General features: G+C 37.3%; 1 protein-coding gene across 1 annotated transcript in view; it reads left to right on the top strand.

Annotated features, from left to right (window-relative positions):
* TEX11 (testis expressed 11) overlaps positions 1-23,117 on the top strand; it is a 186,300-nt gene that overhangs the window by 83,812 nt on the left and 79,371 nt on the right. The window contains exons 13-16 of the mRNA XM_055437603.2: positions 4,512-4,663; positions 7,409-7,494; positions 10,387-10,524; positions 22,995-23,097. Of these exons, the coding sequence (XP_055293578.2) occupies positions 4,512-4,663; positions 7,409-7,494; positions 10,387-10,524; positions 22,995-23,097 (479 nt within the window). The remainder of the gene's footprint in view (positions 1-4,511; positions 4,664-7,408; positions 7,495-10,386; positions 10,525-22,994; positions 23,098-23,117) is intronic.

The raw sequence follows: 23,117 nt of genomic DNA, 5'->3' as shown, positions 1-23,117 counted from the left end.
GTTCGATCCCTGGGTCGGGAAGATCCCCTGGAGAAGGAAACGGTAACCCACTCCAGTATTCTTGCCTGGAGAATCCCATGGACAGAGAAGCCTGGTAGGCTACAGTCCACGGGGTCGCAAAGAGTCGGACACGACTGAGCGATGGAACGGAATGGAACATCTCTTGATGAAAGTGAAAGAGGAGAGTGAAAAAGTTGGCTTAAAGCTCAACATTCAGAAAACTAAGATCATGCCATCTGGTCATTAATACTTACCTATCTGAAATTCTTCCAAAAAACTGCAGAGAAAGGAACACTCCCAAGATTATTCTATGCAAGGCTACCATCACCTTGATATCAAAACCAGACAAAGATATCCCCCAAGAAAGAAAATTATAGGGCAATATCGCTGATGAACATAGACACAAAAACCCTCAATGAAATACTGTCATACAAAAACACATAGAAAGGATCATACACTGTGATCAAGTGTGATTTATCCCAGGGATGCATGGATTTTTTTATATATGCAAGTAAATCAATGTGATATACCACATTAACAGATTGAAAAATAAATCCCATATGATATTCTCAATAGATGCAGAAAAAGGTTTTGACAAAGTTCAAATATTTCAATTGTTTAATTAATTTTTTAAAGAAATTTTAAAATGTTTTGTGGTAAAGTATATAAAACATAAAAGGTACCATCTTAACTATTTTTAAGTATACAGTTCATCATTGTTAAGTACACTTAATTGTTAAGTGTGTTACATTGAACATTCACAGTGTTTAAAGTACATTAAGGAAACTCTTGAGCTCTTTTCACCTTGCAGAATGGCAGCTTTGTACCCATTTAGTAACAAGTCTCTGTTCTCCACTTTCCCCATCTGTGGCATACACCATTCTACTTTCTGTCTATGAATTTGACTACTGTAGGTACCTCATGTTCGTGAAATTATACACTATTTGTGCTTTTCCAACTATTGTATTTCACTTGGCATAGTATCCTCAAGTTTCCTCTGTGTTGTAGCATGTATCAGAATTTCCTGCTCTTGAAAGGCTAAATAATATTCCTCTGTGTTATGTACTGCATTTTGTTTATTCACTCATCCATCGATGGAAACTTGTAATACTTTCACATTTTGGCTATTGTGAAGCATACTGCTCTGCCATTGGGTATAAAAAGATTTCTTTGAGACTTTATTTTTGGTTATTTAGGTTTGTACAAAGTACAATTAGTAGATTATATGAAAATCATTTTTAATTTTTAAAGGAATCACCATACTGGTTTGCATAGCAGCTATACGATTTTACATTCCCACCAACAGTGCACAAGTTTTCCAATTTTTCCACATTCTGGCCAACATTTTTTTTGTTTCTTTTTTTTTTGATAGTAGCTATTTTAATGGGTATTAGGTGGTATCATTGTGCTTTTGATTGCATTTCACTAATGGATTAGTAATACTGAGTATCTTTTCATGTGATTTTTGCCATTTGTATATCTTTTTTGGGAAAAGTGTCTATTCAACCTCTTTGTCCATTGATTTTTTATTGTTTGAGTTTTGAAAGTGAAAGTTAGTCACTCAGTCATGTCTGACTCTTTGTGACCCCGTGGACTATAGCCCACCACACTCCTCTGTCCATGGAATTCTCCAGGCAAGGATACTGGCGTGGGTTGTCATTTCCTTTTCCAGGGGATCTTCCCGACCCAGGGATCGAACCCATGTCTCCCACATTGCAGGCAGACTCTTTACCAACTGAGCCACCAGGGAAATCCTTCTTTGGGAAAATGTCTAATCAACCTCTTTGCCCATTTTTAAGTCAGTTGGTTTTTTATTGTTGAGTTTATATACCCGGATATTAACTGTGTATCAGATGTATATTTTGCAATCTTTTCTCCCATTTCATAGGTTGCCTTTTCACCCTTTTGATTGTATTCTTTGGTACACAAAATTTATAAATTTTTACATAGTCCAGTTTATCTGTTTTTAATTTTGTTATTTGTGCTTTTAGTGTCATATCAAAGAAATCATTGTCGAATCCAGTGTTATAAAGATTTTCCCCTATATTTTCTTCTGTAAGTTTTATATTTTAGTTCTTCCGTTTAGGTCTTTGATCCATTTTGAGTTAGTTTTTTTATATGATGTAAGGTGATTTCATCAAAGAATGAAAAGAAAGAATTTCATTCTTTTGCTTATGGATATCCAGTTGTCCCAGCACTGTTTACTGAAAAAATGATTTTTTTTCCCTTCATGGAGTGGTCTTGGCACCCTTGTTGAAAATCATTTGACCATGTATGTGAGAATTTCTTTCTAAATTCTTATTTTATTCCATTGGTGTATATGTATCTTTATGCCGGTACCACATTATTTTGATTACTGTATCTTTGTAGTAAAATTTGAAATCATGAAGTATGAGTCCATCAGCTTTGTTCTTCTGTTTCAGGATTGTTTTGGCTCCTCTGGGTACCTTGATATTCTGTATGAGTTTAGGATGGAGTTTTGCATTTCTGCAAAAAATGTCTTTGGGATGCTCACAGGGATTGCATTACATCTGTAGATCACTTTGGTTGTATTGCCATCTTAACAATACTAAGTTTTCTAATCCATAAACTCTTTGCATTTAACATAATCATTATCTAGTGTTATATTATTTGTGTAATGAAGCATAATTTTTTAAAGGAGTTGTTGACCGAGGGAATTGGCAAATTTCTTTTTATTCTTTCAGTTTTATTAAGATATAATTGACATTCAGCACTGTGTAAGTTTAAGCTGTATAGCATAATGACTTGAGAAGATAGTCAAAAGGTACAAAGTTCCAGTTATAAAATAAATGAATATTGAGAATGTAACATACATGTTGACTGTAGTAAACAGTGCTGTATGGTATATTTGAAAGTTGCTTCTAGAGTAGATTGTAAAAGTTCTCATGATAAGGGACTAGTAAATTTCTAATGTCTGTTTGTGTGTGTTCACTTCATGGGTCTCATGTTCCAATATTTATAAATTGGCATCAGTTTTGGAGAAAAAGACTAAATATTAGTAGAGAGATAATTATCTGACTGTATATATTTATAAGAAGAAAATGCTTGTGGCTTGATAAATTAAACAGGAAGTGAACTAAATTATGTTTTTTTTATTTTTTATTGGAGGCTAATTACATTACAATATTATATTGGTTGGTTTTGCCATACATTGATATGAATCCGCCCCGGGTGTACATGTGTTCCCCTTCTTGAACCCCCCTCCCACCTCCCTCCTTGCCTTATCCTCCCTCTGGGTCATCCCCGTGCACCAGCCCTGAGCATCCTGGGTCGTGCTTCAAACCTGGACTGGTGATTCATTTCACATATGATAATATACATGTTTCAATGCCATTCTCCCAAATCACCCCACCCTCACCCTCTCCCACAGAGTCCCAAAGACTGTTCTATACACCTGTGTCTATTTTGCTCTCGCGTATACAGGGTTATCACTACCATCTTTCTAAATTCCATATATATGCGTTATTATACTGTATTGGTGTTTTTCTTTCTGGCTTACTTCACTCTGTATAACAGGCTCCAATTTCATCCACCTCATTAGAACTGATTAAAATGCATTCTTTTTAATGGCTGAGTAATACTCCATTGTGTAAATGCACCAGACCTTTCTTATCCATTCGTCTGCAGATGGACATCTAGGTTGCTTCCATGTCCTCGTTATTATAAACAGTGCTGCAATGAACATTGGAGTACAACGTGTCTCTTTCAGTTCTGGTTTCCTCGGTGTGTATGCCCAGGAGTGCGATTGCTGGATCATATGGCAGTTCTATTTCCAGTTTTTTAAGGAATCTCCACACTGTTCTCCGAAGTGGCTGTACTAGTTTGCATTCCCACCAACAGTGTAAGAGGGTTCCCTTCTCTCCACACCCTCTCCAGCATTTATTGCTTGTAGACTTGGATAGCAGCCATTCTGACTGGTGTGAAATGGTATCTCATTGTGGTTTTGATTTGCATTTCTCTGATTATGAGTGATGTTGAGCATTTTTTCATGTGTTTGTTAGCCATCTGTATGTCTTCTTTGGAGAAATGTCTGTTTAGTTCCTTGGCCCATTTTTTGATTGGGTCATTTATTTTTCTGGAATTGAGCTGCAGGAGCTGCTTGTATATTTTTGAGATTAATTCTTTGTCAGTTGTTTCATTTGCTATTATTTTTTCCCATTCTGAAGGCTGTCTTTTCACCTTATAGTTTCCTTTGCTGTGCAGAAGCTTTTGATTTTAATTAGGTCCCATTTGTTTATTTTTGCTTTTATTTCCAGTATTCTGGGAGGTGGGTCATGGAGGATCCTGCTGTGATTTATGTCAGAGAGTGTTTTGCCTATGTAAATTATATGTTATTGACAAATAGTTTTGTTGAGATATTTAATGGTATTACTTAAGCTCAGATACAGTTTTATCTTGCCTGTTTTGGTCGTGCTCAAACAAATTTTAGGCTTGTTAATGTAAAAAAGTTATTTTATTCACACCACTTAAAATTGTGTTTTCTTGAACAGAGAACCTGTTGGATTTTATTTCCTGAAGAGTATCTGTGAACATTTTCAGTCATCAGAAGATACTAGTAAAGCTCAACTGCTCCACATTGACATGCTTTTACAAAGGAAGGAAGAATTGTTTGCAAAGGAGAAGGTTGAAGAAATCATTATAGGTCAGTAGAATTTTTGCAGATGTTTTAGAAAAGTGTTAATATGCATGTCCTTCTGAGATGAATATCAGAACAGTAGAAAAATCTTCAGATCAACAGATTTTTTTCTTTTTCTCACTTACTGTTTTTCCTCCCTAATATCCTTTAACTATAACAATTCATCTAACCAGATTCCACCTATGTGGTAAGCCAGGATGAAAACTAAACAAAAATAACAAAATAGCAACAACAATAGACGCAGCTTAAAACTCATCTGTAATGGAAAATTGTGAGGTTAGAAGCCTAAATTGTGTTTCAGTTTGATCTCAGATTACTTTGTGTGCCTTCAGGCTAGTCAGTAATATCTCTGGATCTTGGTTTTTTTCCAACTGTATAATGAAGGTTGTGAACTACATTCCTAGTTTTATAATTCTTTTTAGCAGCAGCAGCAGCCTTTTGTGATGCAATCTTATGTGAACCCTGCCCCCAGTAAAACAGACTAGAGTTGTTGTAGTTAAAGCAAAGATGTAGAGCCAAATCTGGGCATTCCATTAATCCCTCATCTCTCTGTAGAACCTTATATTCTTAAGAACACAGATAGTGTGAACTCTTTCTTAGAAAATTCGCCCTAATCTGTTCTTTCAACTCTATACATATAGAGATATTACTGGAATGATAGTCACTAATGTTAACACTGGGATTTATTCTGAGTGGTGGAAGTTTTGGTGATTTGTTGCTTTTTTGTTGTTTACCAGATTGCTTGAATTGTATAAGTATGAATCATGTTTTATAAAAACAAAGACATTGATTTTTAAAGGAAATCTTTTGACTTAGATAATCTCTGAGTCTTTTGAACTCTAGATTCTATGAATTGTATTTTACTGATGACACCTTTCCTCCATATCCTCACTAAGAATCCAGTTATTTTTAGACCCAGTGTTGATAAGCTTGGTTATGTGATTTTGCAACCTTCATCATTTTAATGGTAGCATATTATAAAGAGAGAAAGGACCTACAAGGAAATATAAAGATATCCTGATCACAAGGGAGGGAAAAACCTTATAAATTATATAAAACCATTTTAAATACTTTTAAACATATAATAATATGTACTATATAATAATTACTGAAGTCATCATTATGGTATACTAACAGTATAATTAAATACAATGGCTGTTATTGTTGACCTTGAGTAGTCTAAAAATAGTTAAATTGTGTTTCATAAACTACAAAGTATGTTTAAAATAAATAAATTTTTTAAAAATAAGAAGATTAGATATATTCATGGATAATAGCTTCCCACCACTGAAGGCTGGAGGAGCCACTCTGGGAGGATCTGGCTGAGATGAAAGTGTTTCATGTTAGTTTTTCTCATTGTATCAGAGATCCAGGTGGTAAAATGGACTTTCTTCTTGGTTCATTTCCTGGGCATTTTTCTTTCTTTCTTTCTTTCTTTTAAAACATGATTCATTAAAAAAAATTTTTTTTAAAAAAGAAAAACATAATTCATAAAACACGAATTTTAGAAAAATTAAGAACCTTAAGTGATTTAGACTTCCTAAAAATATTTTATGTTTGATGAAAGTAAACTGCCAGGTAACTAGAAAACTTTATTATCTAGAATAACTAATTTTCCATGGTTACAGTTAGCCAAAGTTGTATTATGGTATCTAATTATAGTTATACTTTCAAAGTATTAAAATATTTTAGGTACATACTTTACAGTGCTTTTTACTTTCATGTGACTATTTTTGACTAAGTCGTGAAAAAAACTTTGTCTGCTGACTGAGTTGAGGGGTCAGAGACTCTGTTTTCTTCTTTTTTTTAATATAAATTTATTTATTTTAATTGGAGGCTAATTACTTTACAATATTGTGGTGGTTTTGCCATACATGGACATGAATTCGCCCCGGGTGTTCCCCATTCTGAACCCCCCTCCCACCTTCCTCCCCATCCCATCCCTCTGGGTCATCCCAGTGCACCAGCCCCGAGCACGCTGTCTCATGCATCGAACGTGGACTGGTGATTTGTTTCACATATGATAATATAAATGTTTCAATGCCATTCTCCCAAATCATCCCACCCTCGCCCTCTCCCACAGAGTCCAAAAGACTGTTCTTTACATCTGTGTGTCTTTTGCTGAGAGACTCTGTTTTCTAATCAAGACTTTTGTGGAAATTGATTGTGACAAAGGGGTGGAATTGAAAGGGGTATAGAATTCTACTATAGATTAAACTTTACTTTAGTGTGTGCTAATGTATTTGAACCCTGTAAATGTCTAGACCAGAAACAATCAGACATGAATTACCTTTTGAAGTAATAGAGTTTATGTGTAAACATGGTCTTAAAGTATTTTACAAAGGCTTTAAGGTATAATTGGCCTTTCTTGTGAACTTGAACTGATCTAGTTAGTATATAATAGTATAAACACTTCTTATTAATGATTTCTAGCATTGCTGTCTGTTCACTGTTAATAACATTAAGGCACCAGATGATGATCAAATTTAGAACATAGAAAATACATTAAAAAGAAATTGGAGTGGAAAACTATTACAGATTGATGGGCAAATTACAGTGATTCTAGCAAACTCTGATTGTATTATATAGTCAATTTTGCTAGTAGATCTAAAATTGATGATGAAAACCTGTCTGAATGTGGTTGTGTTTGTAGCCGTTATGTAAAGATTGTAGGTTCTGAATATAGTTATTGCTCTTTATTTCATGTAATAGATCTTGAATCTTGTTTTTAGAGCTTTTTTTTTTTTTCAGGTCACCAAACAGGAAAACCACTGGCATCAGAATTAATAGGCTATTTCCACAGCATTATTTGGAAACAAGCTGCCAGAAGTTTTGAGGTTAGGGAATAATCTATTTTTATTCTTTATATTCTTTCTTCACACTAACAAATAAAACAGAGTGTTCACTATAAAAATCATAGAACATCAAATACTTAATAATCTCTTTGTGCTTATATACTATTTATTAAATGTAATGCAGAACATTAATGGGCAGAGGATAAGAATTTATTTAAAAATGCTAAAATGTGATTCATCCCCACTGGGAGTTTGTTGTTGTTCAGTCACTAAGTCAGTGTCTGACTCCTTGCAACCCCGTAAACTGCAGCACACCAGGCTTCCCTGTCCTTCACTATCTCCCAGAGTTTGTTCAAATTCAAGTCCATTGAGTCGATTGGTGATGCTATCTAACCATCTCTTCCTCTGCTGCCCTTTTCTCTTTCGCCTTCAAACTTTCCCAGCATCAGGGTCTTTTCCAATAAGTCGGCTCTTCGCATCAGGTGACCAAAGAATTAGAACTTCAGCATCAGTCTTTCCAATGACTGTTAAGGGTTGATTTCCTTCAGGATTGACTGGTTTGATATCCTTGTAGTCGAAGGGACTCTCGAGTCTTCTCCAGCATCACAATTCAAAAGCATCAATTCTTTGGTGCTCAGCCTTCTTTATGGTCCAGTTCTCACATCCATACATGACTAAGGGAAAAACCATAACTTTGACTCATACGGACCTATGTCGACCAAGTAATGTCTCTGCTTTTTAATATGCTGTCTAAATTTGTCATACTTTTCCTTCCAAGGAACAAGCATCTTTTAATTTCATGGCTACAGTTACTGTCCACAGTGATTTTGGAGCCCAATAAAAAAAAAATCTGTCAATGCTTACACTTTTCCCCCTTTTATTTGCCATTAACTGATGGGCCCAGAGGCTATGATCTTAGTTTTTTGAATGCTGAATTTTAAGCCACCTTTTTCACTCTCCTCTTTTACCCTTATCAAGAGATTCTTTAGTTCCTCTTCGCTTTCTGCCGTAAGGGTGAATCAATTCTTCGGCGCTCAGCTTTCTTCACAGTCCAACTCTCACATCCATACGTGACCATTGGAAAAACCATAGCCTTAACTAGATGGACCTTTGTTGGCAAAGTAATGTCTCTGCTCTTTACTATGCTGTCTAGGTTATCAAAACTTTCCTTCCAAGGAGTAAGCGTCTTTTAATTTCATGGCTGCAATCAGCATCCACAGTGATTTTGGAGCCCCCAAAAATAAAGTCTGACACTGTTTCCACTGTTTCCCCATCTATTTGCCATGAAGTGATGGGACCAGATGCCATGTTCTTAGTTTTCTGAATGTTGAGCTTTAAGCCAACTTTTTCACTCTCCTCTTTCACTTACATCAAGAGGCTTTTGAGTTCCTCTTCACTTTCTGCCATAAGGGTGGTGTCATCTGCACATCTGAGGTTATTGATATTTCTCCCAATAATCTTGATTCCAGCTTGTGCTTCTTCCAGCCCAGTGTTCCTCATGATGCATATAAGTTAAATAAGCAGGGTGACAATATACAGCCTTGATGTACTCCTTTTCCTATTTGGAACCAGTCTGTCGTTCCATGTGCAGTTCTAACTGTTGCTTCCTGACCTGCATACAGGTTTCTCAAGAGGCAGGTCAGGTGGTCTGGTATTCCCATCTCTTTCAGAATTTTCCACAATTTCTTGTGATCCACACAGTCAAAGGCTTTGGCATAGTCAGTAAAGCAGAAATAGATGTTTTTCTGGAACTCTCTTGCTTTTTCCATGATCCAGCGGATATTGGCAATTTGATCTCTGGTTCATCTGCCCTTTCTAAAACCAGCTTGAACATCTGGAATTTCACAGATCACGTATTGCTGAAGCCTGGTGTGGGGAATTTTGACCATGACTTTACTGGCGTGTGAGATGAGTGCAATTGTGCGGTAGTTTGAGCATTCTTTGGCATTGCCTTTCTTTGGGATTGGAATGAAGACTGACCTTTTCCAGTGCTGTGGCCACTGCTGAGTTTTCCAAATTTGCTGGCATATTGAGTGCAGCACTTTCACAGCATCATCTTTCAGGATTTGAAACAGCTCAACTGGAATTCCATCACCTCCACTAGCTTTGTTCGTAGTGATGCTTTCTAAGGCCCACTTGACTTCACATTCCAAGATGTCTGGCTCTAGGTGAGTGATCACACCATTGTGATTATTTGGGTCGTGAAGATCTCTTTTGTACAGTTTTTCTGTGTATTCTTGCCACCTTTTCTTAATATCTTCTGCTTCAGTTAGGTCCATACTATTTCTGTCCTTTATCGAGCCCATCCTTGCATGAAATGTTCCCTTGGTATCTCTAGTTTTCTTGAAGAGATCTCTAGTCTTTCCTATTCTGTTATTTTCCTCTATTTCTTTGCATTGATCTCTGAGGAAGGCTTTCTTTTCTCTCCTTGCTTTTCTTTGTAACTCTGTATTCAGATGCTTATATCTTTCCTTTTCTCCTTTACTTTTCGCTTCTCTTCTTTTCACAGCTGTTTGTAAGGCCTCCCCAGACAGCCATTTTGCTTTTTTGCATTTCTTTTCCATGGGAATGGTCTTGATCCCTGTCTTCTGTACAATGTCACAAACCTCCGTCCAAAGTTCATCAGGCACTCAAAACTCTTGTTCTGATTGGTCATATTCCAATTGAATATGTAATTTGCAGGTATTGTCTCTAATTTCATAGGTTACCTTTTAATTTTGTTGATGTGAGGAAAGAAGAGAGAATATTGATTGCCACTGTGACTTTTATTCATCAAGACTGGTAATAAAATGCACTTAGCATCCAGCTAAAGATGTGTTTTGGTTGACTAAAAATTTAAACATTACCATTTTTTGTTTCTAGAGATGACTTGGATCAGTTAGGGTCAAATGTAGCGATATCGCTGTAATTTTGTTATTTCTTTTTAAACTTTAGGTACAGAATTTTGATGATGCCCTGCTCTGGTACTGTTATTCTCTGAGATTTTATGCAGCTGATCAATCTGATCTGGACTTGGCCAAGCTACAGAGGAACATGGCTTCTTGTTACCTGCATTTGGGACAATTTGATAAGGTCTTTTGATTTATCTTTTTCAAAGATAGCATATGTTGTTATAGGCAGTGGCAGAGAGATAATTGCAATGTGATATCTTGACTATTAGGTTAGGATATATGAGAGTTCCTTCATAGAGGACCAAGTTAAATTGATAGTTTCCTGACTCACACACTATGAACATTAGTAAGTAGAACTTCCCAATAGGAGAAAGAATTTATAGACTCTTAATTCCATTGCTTACTGTTTATTTTAAACCCCCTGTTCTGAAAGGTAGTGTATCATTGGAATTCATGAACAGAATTATCTTCTACTAACCATCTGCAGTATTGTCCTTTTAAGCAGAATAAGTTTTAAGGTGAACACTTTTTTTGGTCAACTTTCATTGAGAACAAATACTTGGGTGAAATATCATTCTTTTACTTTATGGGTTAGCTCTTGCCTTTCTACAACTCTTTTAAAAGTTCAGCAATTGATTTCTTATCAGGACAAAATTCTAGAATATAAAATAGATAAAACTCATTTGACGATAGAGCCATTCGTACTTCCCAAAGCCATTGGGACATTTCTTCCTTTGCTTATCATAATAGTATGCACGTGATGGGAAGGGAGTCTATTTTGCCTTGTAGTAGGACAAAGAAACGGGAAAGACAAGTATGGACCCAGTATGAAGCTTTTGGTTGCTTTTTAAGTTTTAATGACAAATTTAGGGAAAATATGTGATTAAAGGTTGTAATTCTAGCCATTTTCTTTAAAGATTTGTTTACTTTGAAGGATTGTCTGAATGAATACTTCAGATTTTCTTTCACAAGAGTATTTACCATTTAGTTTGTTATAAATTCACAGTCCTGAAAGAGAAGTTGAAAGTTTATTTACCTCATCGTATTTCTACACAGGCTAACATAGTCTGAGATACTGTAATAGTCTCTGAAGTTACAGAGATGAACAAGTTGCCTTCAACTTAGTAAAGCAGTTGGCATCAGGGTATCCTAATGAGCAAATCAGAAGATTATGACAGTAGGGAAAGTTTAAGTTGGAGAGATTCCATAGTTAGGCATATAGGTAGTTGGTATCACATAAGCTCATATCAATCAGGGAACAGGTCTTCAATCATTGAGATTTGGGCTCAGATGCAGGACTAAAATCTTTATATCATTGGGCATATGTGTGGATAGACTAAAAAAAGCAAGGTCGAGCTGCAAACCTAAAGTGACTGGGATTTGTGGCTCTAAAGAGTGAAGCTCAGGCATGGGGACTGCAATTACTAAAAGAGAATACAAAGTGAATAGATAATAGAGTTTTCTAAGACTTGAAGCAATGCTTCTTAAATTTCCTTTGTGTTAGCTTTGGTTCTAGAGCCTAGTGTAGGACTGAACCTATAATTGGGAGTTCAAATGGTATTAGTAGTGAGGAAGGGAAGAATAAGACAGCAGGAAACCAGGTGGGTTCTAATATGTATACTCAGTTTGTTATTATATCATTTAAGGCCAGATTGCCTTCTTGATTACTGTTAGTATATTTCTCCATTTTATTTTTCTTGTCTTAAACTTACCAGATACCAATTTGATACCCTCCATATGTGAGAATAGTCTACTGTGCACTAAGACTGATAGAAAGGTGAAAAAAATCACACAGTTCATCATATTTTACTATTTTGCTATTCCCACCTAGCCTGGTTAATTTTATTATGTCATTTTTTCACTCCTTCCCTTCATCTATTTGAACATTGTTCAGAAATTTTACAAAACCATGTTTATTGAATCTGATAAAATTTCTAAGTTTTCACATGCTAAGTCGCTTCAGTTGTGTTCTGCTCTTTGAGACCCTATTGACTGTGGCCCACCAAGCTCCTCTGTCCATGGGATTTTCCAGGCAAGAATAATGGAGTGGGTTGACGTGCTCTTCTCCAGGGGATCTTCCTGATCCAGGGATTGAACCCACATCTTTTATGTCTCCTGCATTGGCAGGCGGGTTCTTTACCACTTCTGCCACCTGGGAAGCCCAAGTGTTAGTCACTCAGTCGTGTCTGATTCTTTGCAACCCAATGATCTGTAGCCCACCAGGCTCCTCTGTCCATAGAATTATCCAGGCAAGAATACTAGACTGGGTATTCCCTTCTCCAGGGGATCTTCCCAACCAAGGGATCGAACCCCAGGTCCGCTTTGCAGACAGATTCTTTACCATCTGAGCCACTAGGGAAACCCACAGTTTTTACATAAGCACTAACTAAAACTGACTCTTGTTGACTTGCTGTCTTACTCTCCACCAATCCTTGGTAATTGTGAAACGTTTTTTATCCCTAAGCCCCATGCTTTATCCTTTGTTTCAGAAAAAAAAAAAAAACAAACAAACCTAATTTTCTGGGTTTGTAGCCACTGACATCAGCTCCTCTCCTCTTTATCCATTCTTTCTTCTCGCTTATCTTGGAGAAAGAAGTAACTTTCCCATGGGACCTTCTCTACAAATTTCAACGCTAGTTTTTCAATCTTTTTCTCTCTACTGTTTCTTTCCCTGTCACTACAATTATTTTTAGGCCTTCTCTATCTGAAAGCTTTCCTTCAACCTGTCATCCTCCCCAAATTATAGTTTGTCCTTCTTTTCATTACCAAACTTTATAACCTAAAATTACTGCCTATATTTTTTTAGTATTTATTCATTCAAAAAATATTTATTAACTGTCTACTACATGTTAAATACTATTCTAGGCATTGGGGATGTAGTTGTGACCAAAGTAGACAAAACTGTCTACCCCTACAGAGTTTATATTCTCCTGGAGAGGCAGACAATAAAAAGATAAATGTTATGGTATATTAAAAAGGTCAGCAAATTTTTTGTACAGAACCAGATGGTAAATATTTCAGGCTTTCCAGTCCATAGTCTTTCTTGCAAGTACTCAACATTACAGTTGTACCATGAAAACAGCTGTAGACCATATGTAAACAAACTGACATGAGAATGTGCTAACAAAACTTTTTATTTAGGAACATTGAAATTTGAATTTCATATAACTTTTTGTGTCATAAAGTATTCTTCTTTCGATTTTTTCAGCCTTTCAAAAACATAAAACTTAGCTTGTTAGATGTTAAACTGGATGTAGCCCAAAGGCCATAGGTTGCTGATCCCTGTTATATTAGATAGTGATAAGTGCTAGAGAAAACTAAGTAGGAGAGTGTAGTATTAAATGTTTTAGAGGAGGAATGAAGGGTTGGAATTTTACAGAAGGCCTCAGTGAAAAGATAGTTTTTGAGTAGAAACCTGAGGAAATGAGGGATCTAGCTACGAATATCTTAAACAAGAGCATTCCAGACAGAGGGAGTAGCAAGTGCAAAGGCTGTGGAGTGTAGGAGTAGGAGCATATGGGTGGTGTTTGAGGAACAGCAGAGAGACGAGTGTGTCTGGAGCTAAGGGAATATTAGGGAAAGTAGGAGATATGATCAAGGAAGTAGCAGGGAAACAGATATGTAAGAAAGACATTGTATTTTAAAGATTTTAAAGATTTGTGTCATTAACTCTTGAGATGGAGAACCAGTGAGGGAGTTTGAGGCAGAGGAGTGACAAGATCTGACTTGCATTTTAATAAAATCACTCACTCACTGTGTTGAACAGACTGAGCTGGGTGTAAGAGTAGAAGCAGGGGGAAAAGGTAGGACGCTACTGAAATAATCTAGGCAAGACATTATGGGGGCATGAACCAGTAGGGAGGAAGTGTGGATGGGGAGAAGTGGTCAGATTCTAGATAAAACATGAAAGTGAAGGTGAGAGAATTCTCTGACACACCACATACAGGATAGTAGAAAGTGAAAGTGAAGTCGCTCAGTCGTGTCCGACTCTTTGCAGCCCCATGGACTGTAGCCTACCACACTTCTCTGTCCATGGGATTTTCCAGGCAAGAGTACTGCAGTGGGTTGCTAATTCCTTCTCCAGAGGATCTTCCCAACCCAGGGATCAAACCCAGGTCTCCCACATTGAAGGCAGACGCTTTACCATCTGAGTCACCAGGATAGTAGAGGGAAAGACAAGAATGACTCTTCAAGTTTTTGGCCTCATCATTTACTCCCCTCTTCATGATTTTTGTGTCCATGATTCTAAAAATTGCTCTTTTGAATATCACTAGTGACCTTTTTAAAGAACTTTTTTTACCGTACCATGTGGCTTGTGGGATCTTGGTTCCCTGACCAGGGATCAAACCTGCATCCCTTGCATTGGAAGCAAAGTCTTAACCACTGGACTGCCAGGGAAGTCCCACTATTGACCTTTTAATGATAAAGTCTAATGAATTTTTCTCAGTCTTTCTTGTTTTCTGGTCTTTCTGGCGCAAAAGAATATAATACTGTCAACTACTTTTTCCTTCTAGAAACTTTCTCTTTGGCTTCTATAACATACTCTTTTTCATTGAAATATAACTGATTTACAATGTTGTTAGTTTCTAGTTTACAGCAAAGTGATTCAGATATATCTACATATGTATTTTCATATTCTTTTCCATGATTATTTATTATAACATATTGAATATAGTTCCCTGTACTATACGGTAGGGCCTTGTTATTTATTTGTTTTATATATAGTAGTTTGTGTTTGCTAATCCCAGACTCCTATTATATCCTTCCTCTACCCTCTTTCCTCTTTGGTAACCATGTTTGTTTTCTCTGTGTGACATACTCCCTTAATCCTGTGCTCTGACTCTTCCTTTTCTATTTATGTTACCAGCAGTCTCTTTTCCCAAATGTTGGATGAAGGCAGGTACTATGTTTATCTCATTCTCCATTTTATCCTTAACACCCCATGAACATGCTGGGTACATGATACGTTTTCAGTAAACATTTTAAAATTTATTTTCTTGGTATATGATAAGTTTTCAGTAAACATTTGTTGTATTTATTCTTTTATTTCAGTTGTACACTATCCCCTCAGTAATCCCCTCAGCTGCTTTCTTAGCTTCAGCTCTCCATTTCCAAATCTATATCTCTAGCCCTGATCTTTTCTCACAGCCCACATCCACCTTTCTACTGTTCTTGGTTATATACAGCTATCTAAGACTGAAATCTCAGATTCATGGATTCTTTCTTCTCCCTCTATATTTAGTCATGTTCCACATCTGGTCACTTTTACCTCTCATTATTTTTGCCAACTGTCTCCTCTTCCATCTTTACCTCACTATCCTAGTTAAAGCCTTCATTACCTCAAAGACAATTGGAATAATCTTATAAATGATTATAATATCTTGTTCAAAATTTTCACTGGCTCACTATAAATAAAGACCAAATTCCTTAGATTTAAGGTCCTCTGTAATCTTTAAATAAAATAATCCTATTTTATTTCCTGTACACATGTACTGTGTTTGTCCCCAACTGAAGTACCTGCTGCTTCCTAACCATACTATATGTTTTTCTGCCTCTGTAATTTTTCCCATGCTTTTATATTGCAAATTACCTCTTCTGTATATCCCTACCTTTTGAAATAACTTTTTCAAAGCCTGGATTACAATGACAGTCTTAGCTTCCTAAGGAAATTTCTGAGTCTTGGTCTTCCTCTAAGATTTTGTTACACATTTGTTTTTACCTAGATACTTATGTTATGCCTTCTATTCTAGTTATTTGTATACCTGTCTTTGTGTGTGTGCTCAGTCATGTCTAACTCTTTGCAACCCCATGGACTGTAGCCTGCCAGGCTCCTCTGTCCATGGAATTTCCCAGGCAAGTATACTGGAGTGGGTTGCCATCTCCTCCTCCAGGAAATAGTCCTGACCCAGGGATCAAACCCACATCTCCTGCATTACAGACAGATTCTTTACCCTGAGGCACAGGGAAGACCTATACTTATCTTAGCTCCCTATTAAATTGATACCTCCTCTAAGATAGGGCCATATCTTTATTTTGTCTGATATCTAGCATAGAGCCTGTTGCATAGTAAACACTCATTATATTAAAAAATAGTCATAGAGACTCCATAAATGCTTGTCAGTTTCCATGATATAGGAATTCTATTTGTTCATGCTATTTCTGTCCTTCCTACTGTGAATAATTGGAAATTAAAAGTAACCAAATATGTGAGTGTCTTTGATTATCAGAAGTGAATGAGGTTATGTTATTTAAAAAATCATCCCATTATTCCTTTCTCTAGCTCAGTTCCTTTCTTTTAACATGAAACATTGAATCATAGATCATAAGTCAATTTGAATGGGTTAAAGAGGTTGGAGAGTCTATTTTCTGAACTCTTAGTAGCTTATGTTACAGATTCATCAATTCATGCATTTGGTGACATCACTCTGAGACAACAATGCTAAATTTAGGTAGTTTCTTTAGTTTATTTTCTAATTTGTAGAGATGTAAAATTTTAATCACCGTTATCTATTCAGTATCTCCAGTACATTTTGTGAGGCAATATTAAACTCTGTAGTTTCATAGACATCAACTCTGTCTTTGGGAAATTTGTAGCACCTTAAGCCCAATACCCTAATTTTATTATTTTCGAAGATGTTAAAGTGTTTGGCTTGTGAAAGTCATAGACTTGAATGGACAGACTTTGTATGGGAGAAATGAGCATGGGTTACAAGTATAGGAGCAATTGATTACAACTTGATATAATGGAATTTACTGCAAATCATAATAAAACTTTAATATTTGTTAAGAGAGGGATAATGGATTCTTTTGATGATAGTTTATAAGTTAATAGTCATACACAATTGAGTACTTTTTTAACAGTACAAAAATTCCATCCTCAGCTTGCATCTGCAGTTTAGATACATGAATGTCATTGTATCACTATAGATTCATAAAACTAAAGCATGATCTCAAAGCACAGTATGGTCATAAGACTTATAACAGCCCCAAGATGAGACTATGTATAGAATATTTATAAGACCTAAAAGTGCAACCAACCATGTCTCGTGTGCTGGTTTTATATTGGTTCTGTTTGCTATATGAAATACCAAAAATCATGCCTTTCCATTATAGGAGTGACAATGAGCTTGTGATCAACAGAAGTAAACGAGTAACATTCACTAGATGGCACTGTGGCCTCTGTTTGTACAATAATAACTTGTCAGTGATTTTGAAGCAATTTTGTGATTCTTTGGCAGGTATAGCTTTCCCCACAAACGTTTCTGTATGGATGTAAAAGAAAGTTAGCACTTAAACAACCCTGAGGTGAAGATTAATGTTGACTCATTCTCGGTATAGCCATAATGTAAAAACACGATAATTTAGGTTTTAAGTCAACAAATATTTATTGAAAACCTAATCTATGCCTGGTGGGCTTCCCAGGTGGCACAGTGGTAAAGAATTTACCTGCCAGTGCAGGAGATGCAAGAAACCCAAGTTCAGTCCCAGAATTCGGGAGATCCCCTGGAGTAGGAAATGGCAACCCACTCCAGTATTCATGCCTGGATAATGCCATGAATGAGGAACCTGGTGGGCTACAGTACATAGGGTCGCAAAGAGTCAGACACTACTGAGTGACTGACTGAGCGCGTGCGCACACACACACACAATCTATGCCTCGTACAAAAGAATGTTCAAGTACTGCACAGTTGCACTCATTTCACATGCTAGCAAGGTTATGCTCAACATCCTTCAAGCTAGGTTTCAACAGTATGGGAATGGAGATCTTCCAGATGAACAAACTGAATTTAGAAAAGGCAGAGGAATCAGAGATCAAATTGCCAACATCCGTTGGATCATAGAAAAAGCAAGGGAATTCCAGAAAAACATAGACTTCTCCTTCATTGACTACACTAAAGCCTTTGACTCTGTGGATCACAACAAACTGAAAAATTCTTAAAGAGATGAGAATACCAGACTACCTTACCTGCCTCCGGAGAAACCCATATGCAGATCAAGAAGCAACTGTTAGAACTGGACATGGAACAAGAGACTCATTCAAAATTGGGAGTAGAGTATGTCAAGGCTGTATATTGTCACCCTGTTTATTTAACTTATATGCAGAGTACATCATGTGAAATGCCAGGCTGGATGAAGCTCAAGCTGGGGTCAAGATTGCTGGGAGAAATGTAATAATCTCAGATATGCTGATTACACCACCCTAATGGCAGAAAGTGAAGAGGAACTAAAGAGCCTCTTGATGAGATTGAAAGAGGAGAGTGAAAAAGCAGTCTTAAAACTCAGTATTCAAAAAACTAAGGTCACAGCATTTGGTCCCATCACCTCATGGCAGATAGATGGGGAAACAGTGAAATTATTTATTTTCTTGGGCTACAGAATCACTACAGATGGTGAGTGCAGTCATGAAATTAAAAGATGCTTGCTCCTTGGAAGAAAAGCTATGACAAACTTAGATAGCATATTAAAAAGCAGAGACATCCCTTGGCTGACAAAGGTCCATATAGTCAAAGCTATGGTTTTTCCAGTAGTCATATACAGACATAGAGTTGGACCATAGAGAAGGCTGAATGCCAGCGAACTTATGCTTTTGAATTGTGGTGCTGGAGAAGACTCTTGTGAGTCCTTTGGATAGCAAGAACAAACCGGTCAATCCTAAAGGAAATCAACTCTGAGTATTCATTGGAAGGACGGATGCTACAGCTGAAGCTCCAATCCTTTGGCCACGTGATGCAAAGAGTCAACTTATTGGAAAAGACCCTGATGCTGGGAAAGATTGAGGGCAAGATAAGAAGGGAGCAACAGAGGATGAGATGGTTGGATGGCATCACCGACTCAATAGACATGAGTTTTGAGCAAGTTCCGGGAGATGGTGAAGTACAGGGAAGCCTGGCGTGCTGCAGTCCATTGTGTTGCAAAGAGTCAGACATGACTGAGTGACTGAACAACAGCAACTATAGGATAAATGGGAGACATGATCCTTTCTATAGATAAACTTAAAATACTATTGTGAAAATGAGATTTATACACATGAAATAATTAGAAATTAAAAAGTATGCAATTGAATATCAAATTGTGATATATACCATATGGATTTAAATTAATAATATGTAAATGAAGATCTTTTGTGATTATTAATTGAATGTACATATGACCTAAAACTGAAAAGAGTAACTAATGCATCAGATGACAGAGTCTGATCTGAAGGCATCTCAATAGGTGAAATGATGAGCCCATTCTAACAAGATGAAGACAAACAGGGAACAACAATACATCCTGTACTTGGATCCCTAAAACTAACTGTATAAGAACAGAATAAATGAAATATGGCTTAGCACAGCACATATGAAACATTTAGGATTGTTCAGTTCAGTTCAGTAGCTCAGTTGTGTCCGATTCTTTGTGACCCCATGAACCACAGCACGCCAGTCCTCCCTGTCCATCACCAACTCCCGGAGTCCATGCAAACCCATGTCCATTGAGTCAGTGATGCCACTCAACCATCTCATCCTCTGTCGTCCCCTTCTCCTCCTGACCTCAATCTTTCCCAGCATCAGGGTCTTTTCAACTGAGTCAGCTCTTCACATCAGGTGGCCAAAGGATTGGAGTTTCAGCTTCAGCATCAGTCCTTCCAATGAATATTCAAGACTGATTTCCTTGAGGATGGACTGGTTTGGTCTTCTTGCTGTCCAAGGGACTCTCACGAGTCTTCTCCAACACCACAGTTCAAAAGCATCAATTCTTTGGTGCTCAGCTTTCTTTAAGGTCCAACTCTCACATCCATACATGACTCCTGGAAAAAACCATAGCTTTGACTAAATGGACGTTTGTTGGCAAAGTAATGTCTCTGCTTTGTAATATTCTATCTAGGTTGGTAATAACTTTTCTTCCAAGGAGTAAGTGTCTTTTACTTTCATGGCTGAAGTCACCATCTGCAGTGATTTTGGAGCCCCCCCAAAATAACGTCTGTCACTGTTTCCACTGTTTCTCTATCTGTTTGCCCTGAAGTGATGGGACCAGATGCCATGATCTTAGTTTTCTGAATGCTGAGTTTTAAGCCAACTTTTTCGCTCTCCTCTTTCACCTTCATCAAGAGGCTCTTTAGTTCTTTACTTTCTGCCATAAGGGTGGTGTCATCTGCATATCTAGGGTTATTTGATGTTTCTCCCAACAGTCTTGATTCCAGCTTGTGCTTCCTCCAGCCCAGCGTTTCTCATGATGTACTCTGCATATAATTTAAATAAGCAGGATAACAATATCCAGCCTTGACATACTCCTTTCCCTATTTGGAGCCAGTCTGTTGTTCCATGTCCAGTTCTAACTGTTGCTTCCTGACCTGCATACAGATTTCTCAGGAAGCAGGTAACGTGGTCTGGTATTCCCATCTCTTTCAGAATTTTCCAGCGTTTGTTTGGGGTCCACATAGTCAAAGGCTTTGGCCTACTCAACAAAGCAGAAGTAGATGTTTTTCTGTAATTCTCTTGCTTTTTTGATGATCCAACGGATGTTGGCAATTTGATCACTGGTTCCTCTGCCTTTTCTAAAACCAGCTAGAAAATCTGGAAGTTCACGGTTCACATACTGTTGAAAGCCTAGCTTGGAGAATTTTGAGCATGACTTTACTAGCGTGTGAGATGAGTGCAATTGTGCAGTAGTTTGAGCATTCTTTGGCATTGCCTTTCTTTGGGATTGGAATGAAAACTGACCTTTTCCAGTCCTGTGGCCACTGCTGAGTTTTACAAATTTGCTGGCATATTGAGTGCAACACTTTACAGCATCTTCTTTTATAATTTGAAGTAGCTTAACCTGAATTCCCGGAGAAGGCAATGGCAAGCCACTCCAGTACTCTTGCCTAGAAAATCCCATGGATGGAGGAGCCTGGTAGGCTGCAGTCCGTGGGGTCGCTGAGGGTCGGACACGACTGAGCGACTTCACTTTCACTTTTCACTTTCACACATTGGAGAAGGAAATGGCAACCCACTCCAGTGTTCTTGCCTGGAGAATCCCAGGGATGGGGGAGCCTGGTGGGCTTCCGTCTATGGGGTCACACAGAGTCAGACACGACTGAGGTGACTTAGCAGCAGCAGCAGCAACCTGAATTCCATCACCTCCACTAGCTTTGTTCATAGTGATGCTTCCTAAGGCCCACTTGACTTCACGTTCCAGGATGTCTGACTCTAGGTGGGTGATCACAACATCATGATTATCTGGGTCATGAAGATCTTTTTTGTACAGTTTTTCTGTGTATTCTTGTCACCTCTTCTTAATATTTTCTGCTTATGTTAGGTTCATACCATTTCTGTCCTTTATCGAGCCCATCTTTGCATGAAATGTTCCCTTGGTATCTAATTTTCTTGAAGAGATCTCTAGTCTTTCTTATTCTGTTGTTTTCCTCTGTTTCTTTGCATTGATCGCTGAGGAAGGCTTTCTTATCTCTCCTTGCTATTCTTTGGAACTCTGCATTCAGATGGATATATCTTTCCTTTTCCTGTGCCTTTCCCTTCTCTTCTATTCACAGCTATTTGTAAGGCCTCCTCAGACAATCATTTTGCCTTTTTGCATTTCTTTTCCATGGGAATGATCTTGATCCCTGCCTCCTTGTACAATGTCACGAACCTCCATCCATAGTTCTTCAGGCACTCTATCAGATCTAATCTCTTGAATCTATTTGTCACTTCCACTGTATAATCATAAGGGATTTGATTTAGGTCATACATGAATGGTCTAGTGGTTTTCCCTACTTTCTTCATTTTACATCTTAATTTGGCAATAAGGAATTCATGGTCTGTTCCACAGTCAGCTCCCTGTTTGATATCAATGAAAGGTAAATTCATCGCTTGATATCTTTTGGCCTCCCATATAATATGATTTGGGGCTGTAAATACATGAGAGGGTCTGTTCATATTATACCTTAGGGATTGGTTCTCCCTACCCTGTTTTGTTTCATTCTTCTCAGAACCAAGGTAACTTTTTTTGCAGTCTCCTGAGAATGTGGATGAAAGTGAGTTTACTTCTGATTTACCCTTAGCCTAAGAGTATGATCCCTTGAGCTTTGATGTCTATTTTCCTGAGCTAGTTTTGCTAAATTAAATTTAGCATTTGCCTAGGTTTACAAATGCTTACCAGAAAAAGAAAGTGGCTGGACTTCTCCCATGGTCCAGTGGCTAATACTCCATTTTTCCAATGCAGGGGTGTGAGTTTGATCCCTGGTTGGCAAACTAAGATCCCACATGCTGCACAGCATGGCCAATAAATGAATAAATAAATTTTTTAAGTGGCTTTAAATCTCCATTTACTTCTGTCGGACCTCACTTTTCCTTAGATATTTCTTGGTAATTGCTTTACTAGTCAGTTGCTTTTGGAATTAAAAGAAAATGTTATCCAACATTTTTGCTTGTTTTAACTAGGTTTGACCTATAAAATGTGTTTTGTTGGTTTGACATATATAATGTGCCCTGTTCTCAGGAGCAGAATTCATGATTTCTATTGCATTGTGATAGAACAGTTCTTTAAAGATTTTTCTTATGTTCATGTCTTTTCATTATGAGTGTCCCTAAGCCATTGTGACTATATTGATAGCATTAGTAAAATATGGTAAGGTCTTCCTTATATGTTTTATAAAAGCACACTAATATTTCTTTTTTTTTTTTTCAGGCTAAAGAGGCGGTTATCGAAGCTGCACAACGTGATCCTCGAAATATTTTCACTCAGTTTTATATATTCAAGATTTCAATCGTGGAGGGAAACTCTGGAGGAGGTATAAATGTTAGTTATAAG

Source organism: Moschus berezovskii, chromosome X (assembly GCF_049115385.1).
Source record: "Moschus berezovskii isolate FMDL1 chromosome X, NW_MosBer_1.0, whole genome shotgun sequence".
Lineage (NCBI taxonomy): Eukaryota > Metazoa > Chordata > Mammalia > Artiodactyla > Moschidae > Moschus > Moschus berezovskii.
The sequence above is the reverse complement of the archived record's forward strand: the minus strand, read 5'-3'. Positions and strand labels throughout refer to the sequence as shown.